Source organism: Molothrus aeneus, chromosome 1, assembly GCF_037042795.1.
Source record: "Molothrus aeneus isolate 106 chromosome 1, BPBGC_Maene_1.0, whole genome shotgun sequence".
NCBI lineage: Eukaryota > Metazoa > Chordata > Aves > Passeriformes > Icteridae > Molothrus > Molothrus aeneus.
Window position 1 is genome coordinate 128,580,359 of NC_089646.1, and position 16,096 is coordinate 128,596,454.

The window sequence follows — 16,096 nt, forward strand, 5'->3', positions numbered from 1 at the left end:
AAGACAACAGTGATAATAACACTTAACTCCTCTTCACTCAGAAAATTATACAACAACCAGTACAAATACATCAAAATAAAAGTACACAACTGAGAGACTAAACCCTCCCAAAGACAAACACAGCATTAACTCACAGGTTTCAATTTAACAGAAATGTTGTTGAAAGAAGTTGGGAATTTAAAAGCATGTAACCAACATTACTGAACTTGCACTTGAAAAGCTCTGCAGCTGGGAAGCCTAACTGTATTTTCAGCAAGCCTAATTGTGTTTCCTGACTCCAGGGGACAGGAATTCCCCAGATACTCTTGACTGACAGGTCTGGTTCTGCTTTCAACCTGCAAGTAAGCAAAAATACCCACTGCTAGTCAAACTAAGTATGATAAGCATCACTGTTTCCACTGGTATCATTAGCAGCTGGAAGTGCCCATATTAGCATTCAGTACTGCCCATAGCTGGGTCATTTGTAGAGGTCATTCCAGAGATACAAACTAGTCTCAGCACCAGCATTCAGTAGGAAGCCTTAATATATATGGCTTAGACCACACAGGAAGACTTTGTGAAGTACCAAACATTTTCTGTATGAACAAACTCCATAGAGTTAAAAGGTATCCACCAGATCCATGTCTAGAGTTCCTGGCATTAACTGTTTCAGAACTTGCCTCCTGGTTCTGAAATTTGGTATTGTTTCATGAACCTAATTGCTGATTTTCCAGGAATTCAATCCAACATCTTGAGGGTATTTATGCAGTTATGGTGCTATAATTGATTCAACCATAGTCACTGAATTTCTCCTCTTTTCTGAATATTTATTCAATATTTTTCATTATGCTTTTATCATAATATCGCTACCTGTGGTGCAAAATAGAAATATTTAGAATATTTTTAATATCAAATTTCTGTCCATTAAAACTACCTGTTGAAAGTCTTTTTTATTGCACCAATCACTACTGATTTAAGAAGCCTGATGTATTTGATACAAATAGTTAAAAGTAATTAGTAAAGACAGATTGTTTCAGGAAATGTATAAAAGTTTATTTAGTGGTAAAAAATAACATCTCTGACTTGAAATCTGTCATCAGAATTGTCTTCATCTTATTGGATGAATTGTCTTCCCAATTCATCCACTAATTAAAGAACTTCTAGTTATTTCCAGAAATTTTTCAATCACTCAGTAGCATGCACAGCAGAAGAAATGAAGCTATCTTCTGGTTATGTTTTCTTATTAACAGTTTATATGGAGGAAAAAAAAAAACAAACCAAACCAAACCTGGGATTACTCTGGATAAAGATACTGCTCTCCAAAAACTATACAAGTTAACACCTTTACATTATTCATACCCTTACTCATGTGTGATACCTCAATAACCGCAATATCTTGGGAGGTTATTCCTCTTTGGTAAAAGCCATGCTGAGTTTTTCCACATAAAATGTTGAAAGGATGAAACAGAAAGGAGGAGATAAGGAGGAATATATTGAGGAGAGGTACCAAAGGACTGTTTTGATCTCCAGCCTCATGCAAAAAGTCTAAAGAATCATCCCTGGAGAAAGTAGCTCTTAACCTATAATACCAGGTGAGCCTAAATACAAGTATTGAACACTAAAAAGCTCAAGTCAGCAATTTTCATAAAAAACTAGAAGCTGTATTACCAAAACAAGCCCAAGTCAGCCACAATTATTCCTCCTAAGTGATGAAAACAGACACTCTAACTCTGCTGTCTTATGTGAGTGCATCCTGAACATACTCTTTACATTTACAGTACTATGAGGGTGGCTGCATGACTCACAGAAGCATGGCTTCAGGGAAGAGAGAGATCAGTTCTATTAAAGTTTAACTAGTTCCAACATCCTTTGATTTTATGATTCTGACTGCTAAGCTTATTATTTTCTCTTGGAAAATTCAACCAAAAAGAAGAATACTAACCTATAAGCATCTATTTTGACATAATTTCAAACTAGATAATGCAGAAAACACTATAATGGGTTGATCTATTCTCCAAATCCAATAATATTAAATTAAATTTAAAATGTTTAGAACACAGAAAATACTGACAAAATAACAAATATCCATGGTGAGGAAAACTTGAACAGAATGGAGCAGCACAGAGAACCACAAAAAATACATGGGAAACTTGCCAAAGAGAGAAGAAAATCTTTAAACTAGGAAAACAGTAGTCTTGAGTTTGAAGAAGACAGTCTATGAAAACAACTTTTGTATTATTAAAAGGAATTGTCTCAACTAACTGGCACCCAGAAATCATATACAAGAAGCACAGCCTGGCTGGTCATTCTGGTTCTCTGTTAGGTTTCAGACTAGGATTCTGTCTGTGCACAAAGGCTGTAGAATTGCTGAACTCCCAAGCTTCCCTTCAGTTTCAAGCACTCTAACTGCTGTTCTATAGCAGAAAGTTTTTCTGCTGGGCTTGTATTTCTAATGGGAATATTAATTCAAAATGAAAAATTACCAGAGGGCAAATAATGGCATAAAACATGCCATGCAAAGTGATTCAGATAATATAAACCCCATGGAAGTTCAGACTTTGGTATTTGCTGTGTTCACAATGAGAATCATGAACCTGACCACAATTAAGCAGCATAATATCACACATGTATTTTTTATTTTCCATCCAATTATGAGAAGAAAATTGCTCCCTGCTTGAAGAGAAAGGCAAACATATTAAAAAAGCTGATGAAATTTTCTATCAAACTAACAAAACATAAGAAAAAGATATTCTATTTTTCTTTCCTTTTGCTTAGTCTCTGCCAAGTCATCTCCATGAATGTGACTAAGAGGTTATTTTCTCAAAATAGAAACTCCATAAGAAAGCTAAGAATATGTCACTTATTGTAATATTTCCTTGGTTAAAAGAAAAAACAGTTATTAAAAAGTTATTTCCACAAACTTGAATTTCCCTCAAATTGACATAAATAAAAGTTTCTGTACCATGAATGGTTGAAAATTTATAGATAATCCATAAAAAAAAACCTCTGTACATCATAGCAGCTGTTTGTGCACTGAATAGTCACTTCTCATTAAAAAAAAAAAAAGACTTCCTTTAGCAAGTCAAACCCATCTTATGCCACTTCTCGGAATAATCTTACTTGGAACTAGTAATAGTCCATGTAAAATAGTGTTCACATCACTTCCACTCACAGAATACAACACGTCCAGCCATTTTAAGGACACTGACATTAAATTATCATTAATAAGGTAGAGCCATTACAGTGCAGCAGCTGGGGTCTGATTTTCCCTAGAAGTTTTGACCTTGCTAATATCAGGACTTGATAAATCATATAAATTGATGCATGATTTTTAGCATCAATTCTTCACAGAATAAGATGCATGATTCTTCTTTGGAAAATAAAAATTAAAGCATTCATTAGGGTTACAGTTAATGCCAAAATGAGTATATAGAGCCTCTATGTCCTGCAAGAACACCTTTTGCCTCTGTCCTAAATGTTGCATTTGAAACTGAGTTCACTGATTCAGCTGCAGGCTTAACATGGTTTCCTCTTATAAGAGTATCACTTCTGTCTTGTTTAAGTTAAGCTTAAGCCAGCATTTTCTAAATCTATTTGCTTATCTCATTCAGACAACCTGTCATCCCTCTAGGGGTACTGTCTATTTATTTTTGAAAGCAGTTCAAATCAGGATGTTGTCAGCATATTAGTAGTGCCACAGCCTGTGACATTCACAAACCCTGAGAAATTGCAAAAATAAGAGTGAAAATATTTCCCACAAAGGTTTTAGGAGCAGTTCTATGTTAATATGTTGTCTAGAAATCATCACCTTACACCTTTATGCATATACATATGGAAACACTCCCTCCTTCAATCATAAAATATGTTTTACTACTTCTGTTATATAACACAAAACATCTAGAGATTTTAGTACACAAAATAGGTCAGATATAGCTCCAATTCAGCCCTACCTTATTTATAAGCGGGCATTTTCCTTTATTATTCTTTTGTCCAGTTTATTATTTGAGTAAAGTATATAAATACAGATTATGTCATTTTGGGGGACTTCTTTCACCTTTTCCTTGCCCCTAATGCCAACTGCTGGCCAGGTAAGTACTTCTGGTTGTATTCTTCTTTCTATATACAAGTCTGTTTTCATAACCCCATATCCTCAAGGAATTCTTCATTATATCATACTACTTGGTTTTTGGTTTAAGTTTAGCTCTATCTTTCACAAACAGACAATAGGTTTCTTACATTTTCCCTGATCTTTTTAAAATTCCTTAATAAAGTTTATAAATAAACTTTATTAATTTTTTTAATGCAGCATCTATTCCTTTTTAATTAACCATATTCTGTGGTTCTACTGAATTACAAATCCATGTATGTTTTAGGATTTAAATAGATCAATTGGAGTACAATAAGAAATATATTTCTTATGATTACTATATTTACCTGTTCCAAAAATTTATTCATTATATAATGTTTTATACATGTTTGTCAGCATGTCTGCTGAAAAAACTTAGTTCTACTATATTCATAGAATCATTAAGATCGGAGAAGACCTCCAGTATTGAGTCCAACCTTTGGCTGAACACCACCGTGCTAAATAAACCACTGCACCAAGTGCCACATCCAGTCATTCCTTGAACACTTCCAGGGATGGTGAATCCATCTCTTCCCTAGGCAGCTTCTACCAATGCTTAACAAGCCATTTCTTCACTGAAAGGGTATCCTAACCTCATAAACATTGTGAACAATCCAACCAACATAGAAAAGTTTTTCTTGTATTAAATATTTTGAGAAAAAGGTCCAGGACAACCATACAATCAGGAAACTACCATGTCATGTTGCAAATGGTAAATTTAATAGTCTCAGTAAGAAATGTAACAAGCCATCAAAATGACATCAGAATGACCAAAGCAACAGAAGTTCTTTTGTTACCTCATATTTACTACATTAAGGAGACAAAACCCATTTCATAGTTAAGAGGTATTTTGTGGATTTCTATTTTCATTTACAGAAGCTACAATCTCCCTGTATTCTTTTTTTATATATATTGCAAATTATAATTTTAACTCATTTACTCTGTTTTCTTTCTATCTTACTGCCCAAGAAAACACAGCAGAATGTGAGACTTCTCATGACTCCAATGTCACAACTATTGGCTGCAGAGACCTATTTTTCTCTTTTCTGAAATTATTTTTTCAAGTAGAGTGTTTTTAACAGGTTCTGTAAAAAAGCAGCCTGAACAGGAACTGCACTGACTGCAAATAAACCCACTGAGTGCATATATATAGTGTAAATTGCATTAAATAATGGTTGATGTGGGTTTGCTATCTTGAATGCTGTGACACTGATCACTGTTAACTAAAAAGATCTAATTAGGCTTTTAAAAGGAGATAAGACAACAATGATGACCATAAGCAGTTCCTATCATAGAAGGAAAAACTTTAACTCCAGCTTAAAGGTATTACTATGAAATATAATAGACTGCGTGGAACATAATAGAAATGTGGAAAGGTTGCCCATGTTATAGATAAATTATGTAACACAACACCAGAATTTCCCATTGAAAATATCAGGAAGCAGCTTTAAAATAAAAAGGTGACAATTTCTCCATGCAGATAATTAAGTTGAAGAATTCAGTTTCACCAAATTCTGAAACCAGGAATACAAGTAGGTGTAAAATGGGACTGCAATTAACAGTGGCAAACAGATTCCTTATTGCCAGGGAGTAAATCCAGCAGCATGCATGCAGCCACTGCCTCAGAAAGTCACTAAATACCTGTATCACAACCATTCTATGCACACCCTTCTCTTTATGTGTGTTCTCAGGTATTCATTGCTGAATACTGCCAATATACAATATTACAATAGTGGAATCTTCAGTGCCTTCTAGCACTGGAATTCCTTTATTGTGACTGGAGATTAACACCATTACATAACATTCCAAGACTCATTCAGAGGAAAGAAATAAATCCCAAGTCCAACCCTTAGGCACAAGACCACCACATTGTAATGAGGAACAACCTGAATACACCTTCTACAAAATCTATACCCTATAAATCTGAAGAAATAAAAATTGGCAGACTGATTGTTAAGCATCAAAACAGTTGCTTCAGAGGGCAACTAAGAATTTCTACTCTTTAAGGATTAAAATAGGGAAATATCTCAAACACTGCTGATAAAACTCATGATGAAGTACACACATGCTGGAGATAGAAGTATTCTTCATCAAGGCAATATATGCAAGACTACTCTCGGTATCAGAAGATCACAGAAACTGGGAGAGGTGCCTAACATCTGTGGAAAGGAAAATGTCACTGCCATCTTGAAGAAGCATAAGGATCTACAGAGCCACAGACTGGTCAGACTCATCTCAATTCCTGGGAAGGTGATGATACAACTAATCCTGGGAACTATTTCTAGGAACATGAACTACAAAGCAGTGATCAGGAGTCAGTAGGCATTAACCAAGGGAAGTCATACTCAACCAATGTAATGACCCTCTACAATGAAATGACTGCAATGAGGGGAGAGCAGTGACTATTGTCCATCTTGTCTCAAATATAGCTTTTCCCATTGTCTCCCATAACATCCTCATAGAGAAGCTGATGAAGTACAGACTGGGTGAGCAGACTCTGAAGTAGACTGGGACCTGGCTGAATGGCTGGGCCCAGAGCAGGGAGATCAGTGGCACGAAGTCTAGTTGGAGGCCAGTTCCTAGAGGTTTATCCCAGGGGTCATTTTTGAGTCCATTCCTGTTCAATAACTTACTTACCCAGAGATTTTCTAGAGTCTGCATCCCTCGATATAATCAAAATCCAGCTACACATAGTTTTAAACAGTGCCCCGAGGTGACAGCGTGAAAAGAAATGTTGGGCAAGATGACCTCCAGAAGTCTCTTCCAACCTCAACCATTCTGTGATTTTGTGGTACAGAACTCATGTCCAAGAGCATCAGACTAATCCTAGCTCTGCCCATAGGCACACATGGTCAATGGTTCTACAAAAATACCTTTTCCAGAGCAAAAGTGAAATCTGTAACATGATACCTTGTTTTTAGACACCACTTACTCCTATTCTGCTAGTACTCACCACATTTTGTCCTCCCCAGATTCACTGTAAATAAGCTTTTTCATCAGCAAATGTGGACAATTCAGTATATCTCAAAATTAGACTCAGATTCTGACAGCAATTTCAAGTGGAAAATACCCTAATATGTATGAATAGCAGTAAAAGTTTCTACAGACATTTATTCTCCTTCCCAGTGTCCCACAGTGCTCCCTGGCACAACACTTTTTTGCAAGCCACTAATGTCAGAAAAATAAATAAAATTTAAAAGCTGTGCCATTAGTATTTCTGTTCAATTTTCTCCCTGAATATTTACAATAATCACAAAAACAAATCCTGGAAGACACTTTTAAAAGTCATTTAGTCCATTCTCTTGTTCCAGCACATGACCAGCTACACTTGTGTCTCTTCTAACAAGTATTTGCCAAACCTGCTCCTTCGGATTTTCACAGCTTCCAAACAAGCCCTAAACAAAGTATGCAAACATTTTAAGTTTTCTTTCCATTAAAAAATTCTCCCTACCAAGTTCAGTCCTCCCTAATGCAATCTAAGTTTACTCCTTTCAGTTTCACCATGATATGAACATGGAAAAGTGATAATTTCCTTTCACTTATCCATCTCCTTCATTCCCTGGGATTTTCTTTTAGGAGGCTAAATTAACTCATGTGTTTGATTCTTTCCTAACACATACCATGGTTTTTAGACACCTAATTATTCATTCCTATTACTCTCCACTGAATTACAACTGCTCCACATAATTTTTGAAGGGTATGCTATTCCAGATGAGACCATACCAAAGCCTTGCAGTGGGAAAACTTCTTCACAGTGCTTCCTGGCCAGTGTCTGTACATTCCTGTATGACATTAATCTCTTTCAGGATACTGGCTACTGCTCAACTTACATACTATTAGGGCTCCCTGATTCTCTGCCAAAAATCATTTCCCTACACAATTTTTCTTTGTCCTATGTCAACCACATAAACTACCCCTACGGAACATCCCTTGGCATTTTTCCTTTTGAATAGCGTCATAACATCATAACCATTGTTTGGGGTTTTCAGGATAATTTTTAATATAATCATGCCATGAGTTGTTAACACAAGAATGGGAGAAGGGTATCTAAAAATTCAGTTAGTATACCAATTAATTCATTTCTTAGTTATATAATAAAAACACTGAACAAGACTGGTTCCCAAAGAGGTCCCAAAGAGATTCAAAAAGATCCTTCCATTCTAACAGTAACCATTTATTAATATTTTTTGTTAACTATAACTCATCGTTTACACTGCCCATATAGTATTTTAAGTTTCTTGAAAGCCATATGCTTCATATTTACAACACTAGTGAGCAGAAGAACTGTTAAGGAAACGGGGAATACAAAGTATTGTATAAAAAGTGTAATATTGCCAGTATCTAATAGTAACCAAAAAAACAACTCTTAATATGTACACAATTTTATAAGCAGCTAAGTGAGAATATCAGAAAGAGAGCTCAGAATAATACACTGCTTTACAGAATATCAATTTTATATCCTATTTTTCCATTTTAATTTGTGAAATGTTTTCACTATGTATTCTCAGAAAACATCACAGCTTTCATGACCCACAAGTAAGAAGATCCATTTAAATACATATATTAAAAAAAACAAAAATTGATTCTGCTTAGAAAGTAATTAGCAAGTTATATGCATGCTTTAAACCAGTTATGCATGAGTTCAAAAGTAAACATTTCTTTTGTCACATGAATTTACAATGTATAAACCTCTAGAAGAAAGAAGAGAGAGCAACTTAACTGTTTAAAGCTCAAATAACATCCAAAATACATTTTAGCAATTTGAAAATTTATAATAAATATTTTTAGTTTCTCTTTATGAAAGGAATATTTTCCTCTCCATGCTTTAAGTTCTACTCTAAGGCACAATGTCCCAGCTTTGCCAGTTTCTGTTAAAACTTAAGATTTTCAGATAGCAAAAAAAAAAAAAAATCATATAAAAGGATCACAGATGAAATACTGGCTCCATCAAAGTCAAAATTTCCTCTGCTTTGATTGACCAAAGATTTCACCTTATATCTGTTGAAGTTCTGAAACATGACAGATATGCTAAAAGCATGAAAAAAATGACATGATATGTTCCTGCTACTTAGAAAGCTCTTCTGATATATTATGTAGATTCATATAGCATTCTATGCATGACTCAGACCACACATATGCATAGACATGCTATAAATAATGCTACATGTCTTATCATTCCAGCTCCTCATGCACAGAAAACACATCACTTGTCCAGAAGTTTCATTATAAGGGACATTTGCCAAAGGACAGACAAAAAAAAAGACAAAAAAAAAACCACAGCAGCAGTAACTCCTTAAATTGTACTCTAATGCAATCACTTAAGTTGCTGATAAGGAGAGTAAGACCTGATTTTCAGTTTTCGCTTTGCAAATGAATGGCTGGAAAGCAAGTTGTGCTCAGTTTGTAAAATGCCCTCACCTGCATGTTCTAAAGGGGAAATTATTTTAAACATACCCTCCATCATGTTCTAATGCTATACAGATGTTACTTAATCTACAGAGAGCAGCTTACTTACGTCTGGGGCTCCTTTTCATTTTGCTGTTTTTGCTGTGGTTGAAGAACGTTATTTACCAGCTCAGTGATCCCACTAAAGGGAAACCACCTGTTTAAACAAGCAAATAATGTGACTGAATAACCAACAAAACCACACTAGTTGAAATGTTTTCTTATCCAACATTAGTAGAAATAGACAGGCAGAAAAGCTAGAGCCAATGGGAATGTGAGCTGCAGAACTAAAGAACTAAGTCAGCCACTAAGGGTGTAAGGGAAGTAAAGTTCTACAATTCACCAGTTCACAAGCAGGCAGCAAGAACCTACATCCAGCTAACATGTGGATGGAGTAAGAAGCTACAGGCAGCTCTCTTACAAGCCAGTCAGGAAGCAGATGACAAACTACCTGCAGCCTATCAGGTATCAGTGAAAGCTAATACCATCAAAGGTGCAGAGAGCAGAACATGGCAAAGGTAGAAAAGTCAAGCCTAGTGCATCTTGAAGATACTTTACTTACTGTGTCGGCTGTGGTTTTTGCTCTTCTTTGACCCTAAAAAGATAAGTTTGCACAACTGAGTGCAACATGTTCAAAACAACTACGCTGAATACTAACATCTGTATCAAATGGGAAGGGAAAAGTTCCTATTTTGAATTAAAAGGATTTGCTTTAATATTCGTTGCATGTTTATATTAAGTTGTACTATGGATTTGTTTTTATTTCCATTTATTTTTAAAAATGGGGAGTGCCAAGAATAGAAAATTTTAATATGTAACTAAAAATTAAATCAGTCATGTTACCTGACTTCCAATTTTTTGCACATAATACCATATTAAAACATTTCCAGCAATACTTTCAGCAATAAATACAAAGGAAGGTGCTTTGATTATGTGAACTACAATCTATTTCTTTTTTATTTGCAACCAAACTGCCTGTCATAGTTCAAGGCAAATCTATAACATCTAATATGCTATTTAAAATGCAATAGATTAAAAGAAAATCTGCATTATATTTATTAAACTACAGTGATGTCAGAACCTGAAGACAACATAGCTAAAAACTAAGGAAGGAAAGCAAGAATTTTACTCAGTGAACTTTACTAGGACTTGCTTAAAGAAATAACTGGATAATACATACAGTAGGTCTGTTTTGTACTGATTAGTAGTTGTCCACCATCTTAAGCAAAATATTCCAACTAAAATACACGCTTTAACTTAAATGAGCAAGCTGATGTTCTATACCAAACCTGTGCTGGTTTCAGCTGGGGTAGAGTTAATTTTCTTCATAGTGGCTGTATGGGTCTGTGGTTTGACTTTGTGCTGAACACAGGGTTGATAATATAGAGATGTTTTTGCTATTGCTGAGCAGGCTTACACAGAGCCAAGGCCTTTTCTGCTTTTCCTACTGCCACTCTGGGGAGGAAGTTGGGGGTGCATGGGAAGTTGGGAGGAGACACAGCCAGGACAGGTGACCCAAACTGACCAAAAGGATATTCCAGACCATGTGGCATCATGCTCAGTAAGTAAAGTTGGGAGAAGCAGGAAGAGGGGAAGTGTGGAGTGATGGAGTTCACCTTCCCAGGTAACTGTTACACCTGATGGGGCCCTGCTCTCCTGGAGATGGCTGAACACCTCTCTGCCTATGGGAAACACTGAATTAATTCCTTGTTTAGCTTTGCTTGTGTGACTAGCTTCTACTTTCCCTATTAAGCTGTCTTTATGTCAACCCACATGTTTTCTCTCTTTTACCCTTTTGATTCTCTCCCTGATCCTACTGGTGAGGGAATGAGTGAGCAGCTGACTGGGCCTTGTTTACTGACTGGGGTTAAACCATGACAAAAACCCAAAAATAGAGACATTTACCCACAGGAATACTTACATCCTCTAATTGCAGGTATTGGTCTTAAATATCAGGTTAGGATCTACTTTCCCTATATGCTCAAAAACCCAAAAAGGTTCCTGTATAGATATTCTGAATGTCTCTATAGAGAATACTCTCACCTAACTAAACAGGAAGCACAGGCTCATAATTTTAAGTGGAGGCTTGGTGTTGCACAGAAAAATAAAGCTCACCAAAATACCTCCATATCTTGTCCACCATATGATATCACAGGAAATAACTTCATAAACAGGATTCAGTGGCTAAATAAGATTTAAATAAGTGGATGATTAGAAACACTAATGTCTTTCCAAAACTGAGTAGTGAAAGGGAAAACTGAATATGCAACACACGGTAAAATGTCTTCTAATGCAGTTTTGCCTCTTCAGCACTTTAGAAATGTATACTAAAAGTAACATTCCAGTACAAAAACCAAAATAAATAAATAAACAAACAAAGCCCACAAAATCAAGCAGGTATATTAAACAAAAAAGAAAAAAAGTAAAAACAAAAATGTCACATGCCATTGCAATTCCACTCTACCATGCATCATATTATCTTTAATCAAGATAATCCACACTTGTTTTTCAATGTAGAAAGTTCAAAGCAGGAGAAATGGGAGGGATAGGAAATCAAAGCATGTCCATACTTTGCTCACTAGGTAGCTCAGGACATTTAATTTAGATGCCCAACATTATGAGCCTTGAGGCTCTGCGGTCAGCTGTGAGGAGAAAACTCCTAGATAATGATTCGGAATAGCTAAGTTGCTTATGCAGAACTAGACACTAAAATGTGACCTCCGTGACAACTGGGCATTGAAAACTGATATATCACTAGTCTATACATTCCTTTCCACGCATTTTTTCCAAACCTTTGTACTCAACTCTTTCATTACTTCATTGTGAATTGTTCTATAGGACTAAACAAAGGAAATCCAAGCCCTTCACATAATCAGATTACAACCAATATATTTTCTTCGGATAGTGACCATGGTCAATCATTTTTCACGTGTGGAACTGAGATCAAATTAGTGTAAGATCCTAAGTGTGTAGTTTGAAATCTTTGGTACACTTTTTTCAACAAGATCTAGCATATTTACATTATAGTATATATATGGTGGCTTCAATTGCAGCTGGAAACCCTTGGTATTTTTGAAAATCCTACAATCAATTTTTAGTTTTCCACCATCAAATAAAACACATTGTCCATTATCAGACACGTTGAAAACCTGCATTTAAAATTAATTTCTCAGCATTTTATAGAAACACTGTGTTCTAAGTCAGGATATGATATGACCCTAGAATTCAAAATATCTTCCTTACAAATTAATATTTTTGCCTCCTATAATTCTGTCTCACTCACTATCCACTTTCCAACACTGCAGTTATGTGAGGACAAGAGCTTCCATTATTATATAACAGTGACGCATTCCTCCAGCACTTTCCATACATCCTTCAGTCCCCAGATCAGGAAATTATCTTCCTTGACTTTATAACAAGCATAGAAGACAAACTACAATTTGAAAAGAAATTAAGAAATCTATTGAATTAATAGATTTTACCATATGATTTTAAATTAATATTAACCTTGTGGATCAACAGGCCTGAAGCCTTCAGATGTACAGCCAGGTATTTATCTTTCAAGGTCAGAGAATGGATACAGATTCTGGATCTAAATACAAAAACCACTGACTAATTTCTTCTTCTTTTTTTTCAAAAGACTTCATTCAGATGAAATTACAAGTTGTAGCAACTGATAGAAATAATTATATATTAGATGAAATGCACTGAATGTATTTTTAGCATTGCTGTGGTTTAAATATCTTTTTCTAGACAGAAAAGGACGAAAGAGACTCCAGATAACTTGAACCCTGCCTACATGTACACATACAGTTGTATTTCATTTGGTTACAAGAGCTGGTTTGTGTTTCACTGGATTGCATACTTCCATATTTATGCATTGTTTCTACCCTCCTTTCAAAAAGGAGCAACAAACAATTGCTTAAAAGTGCCTTGCCAGGTCAGCAAACCCCCAAACTTCACTTTTCTCAACAGACCAACTGAAATACCCCAAGCAGTATAACTACATTCTGCTCCTTCCAGGCTACCTGTCTTCATTTAACCTTCCTATGTCTTTTCAGCTCTATCCACTCAAAACCCTATCAAGAACAGTGCCAGTTCTCATTATTCACTAGAAACAAATTCTGCTCTAAAAACACCAAGAGGCTGCAGATAATGTGTCTGATCTACAGTAACTGAGACAATGTATTCTAACAGTGCAGAATACTAAGTATTTTACCACCTATTAGAGGAGTTTGAACATTTTGTCACTACTTTTTTTTTTGAAAGATCACAACTCCATACACTACTCCACTTGAAAACAAGCCAGCATTTTTCTACTTGCCAACAATAAAGAATTTTTACACCTAGCACTTTGTTAGGGGAACCTCTGCCCTTTGAAACCGACACAGCACCATTACTCTTGTGTTCCTCTGCAAGCCTACACAGTCCAAGTGCCAGACCTCTTTGATCTTTTCCAGTAGCTGGAATCATTAAGCTAAATCTCAAGTTACTGTGAACAGTTTTTGATGTTAGATCCTCTCTGTGTACTAAAAATTTCCTCAAAGATTAAGGCTATTCCCACTGGCACAAGGAATGAATATGAGAACAGAACAGAAAGAAGAGGGAAGAGAACAAGAAAAATGGAAGCAGGAAACTAAGTAATAAAATCAATATAAAAATTATTATCCCTTTAATCTCCTAATACTTTTCTATTTTTCAATCTACTGCCACCAGTAAAAGCTTCTTTCTAAAATCTACTATGTCAAAACCATAAAATGTTTTTTCCACAAGGTGCTTTGGAGACAGGAAAACTAAAAAGCACTCTGTTACCAGAGCTCATCTCTATTTTCACATACTTGGATGCCTAGCCACAAAAACATAGGGGAAGAACTCAAGTGCCTCAATCTATGAAAATAACCCTTAAAATAGACTCTATACCTCCTAGATATTTGTATTAGTTCTTCTCAAGTGATGTTTGGGGAATCTGTATTTTAGAATCAGCCATCCTTGGCAGGGATAAACATCATAACATCTACCTCCAACCCAGTAATACTCACAAGATTCACACTTGCCATCCATGGACCTACAAGTACAAGGAGATCAAATGTTCAGGAGTAAACTGTGTGTACCTAATGTCTCCTAGAAACAATTAGTTGAGTGTATAGCATATAACATTCTATATCACTGTCATTTAAAAATATATAGGTCAGTAATTTCAATCTTTTTCTCAATAATAGTCTATGTTTTCCATACTTCCTAACCAACTCCATGGACTAGTATAGACCAGGATTGAAGTTTTTTCTAGCCCTTTTGTTGAAATTGAGAAGATTGGAAAAGCAAGTCAATCTTTTGCTTGGAACTCACCCATGAAAAAAAAAAATCTAAATATATTTTATGATTACTGTTAATGCTGTAATGTTGCAAGTATCAATTTAATAAAGCTATTGATGCTTCTAGAGTAGTTATTTTTATCAAATATATTGCCTAGGAAATCCAGAGAGTTGGAGACTTGTATGAAATGTTTAAGTTTAGAGAATGTAGACCCTAATGACAAAGCAGGATATATGTGCAGTAGTCTCAATGAGCAGTGCATGTTACACTAAACTTGATTAAGAATCAACATGAGATTAAATATTAATGCTCCAAACTATCTGGTTTTCCTAAAGCAAATCATACAGGAAGGATGAGGGACAGTCTCAGATCTATAAAAAGAATTGTCACATTTTGCTTCCTCTGCAGATACCATACTGACATTGACCTCCAGCTTTGTTCACAATAAAGAAATAGAAATAGTTGAGAGAAGACAGCAGCAAATAATTTCACCTCAAACCCAGATTATATTATATGCAATAAAAATGTGCAAAGCTGCTATTTTTCAAATAAAAACAGCAGCATGAATGCTAACTAGTTCATAACTAACTGTATTATAAGGTGAATTAAACTGGATACTATTCTCAGGATTAGTATTTTAACTTATTTGCATTCTGGACCCCACTAACCCAGAGGAGAGCACAGAGATGCAGCTTTCTCAAGAGTCAAGGCACCAACATCTTTGAAGTGTTCTCTCTCTCTCTTCAATAACTCTCCACAATTTTAAGCAGATTTGAACTATTCCAGAATCACTTCATAGTTAGCAAATGTCTTTTCAATGCAGAACTTGTGAAAAAATTTTAATGAAGGTATGTAACTAGCTTTACCTGGAATTTATATATTCCCATTGTCACAGCATATGAACATAATCTCTAAAAGTATTTACCATTAGCAATATTTCTTAATTTAGAGAAACTTCCTCCCCTGGAACTTATACCCTTGAAAATGGCACTGAAAATAATATAGATTTAAAGAAAGAATGATAAAATTCTAACCTCCCTTCTCTCTTGCTTCCCTGTGCCTTCCATTATTTCTGTCAAAAAAATTGCATTCCATGCATAACTATATCCAAACCACTGTGAAGATACCTATTCCCTCATTTTAATTTTGCTGAATGGGAGAGATCATCAGCTCCAGCAACATTTGGAGGTTTCCACCACCCTGTCATAGAATGCAAGGTCCATTAATCCATTT

General features: G+C 35.4%; 1 protein-coding gene across 20 annotated transcripts in view; it reads right to left on the reverse strand.

The window, feature by feature from the left end:
- The window catches only part of RIMS2 (regulating synaptic membrane exocytosis 2), a 444,895-nt gene that overhangs the window by 373,503 nt on the left and 55,296 nt on the right, over positions 1-16,096 (reverse strand). For 11 of the 20 annotated variants that reach the window (XM_066564614.1, XM_066564576.1, XM_066564535.1 and 8 more), the window contains exons 2-3: positions 10,113-10,145; positions 9,621-9,707 (exon numbers count right to left, since the gene is read on the reverse strand). The exons of the other annotated variants lie outside the window; for them this stretch is intronic. In XM_066564614.1, coding sequence (XP_066420711.1) covers positions 9,621-9,707; positions 10,113-10,145 — 120 coding nt within the window. The remainder of the gene's footprint in view (positions 1-9,620; positions 9,708-10,112; positions 10,146-16,096) is intronic. 20 annotated transcript variants of the gene reach the window in all.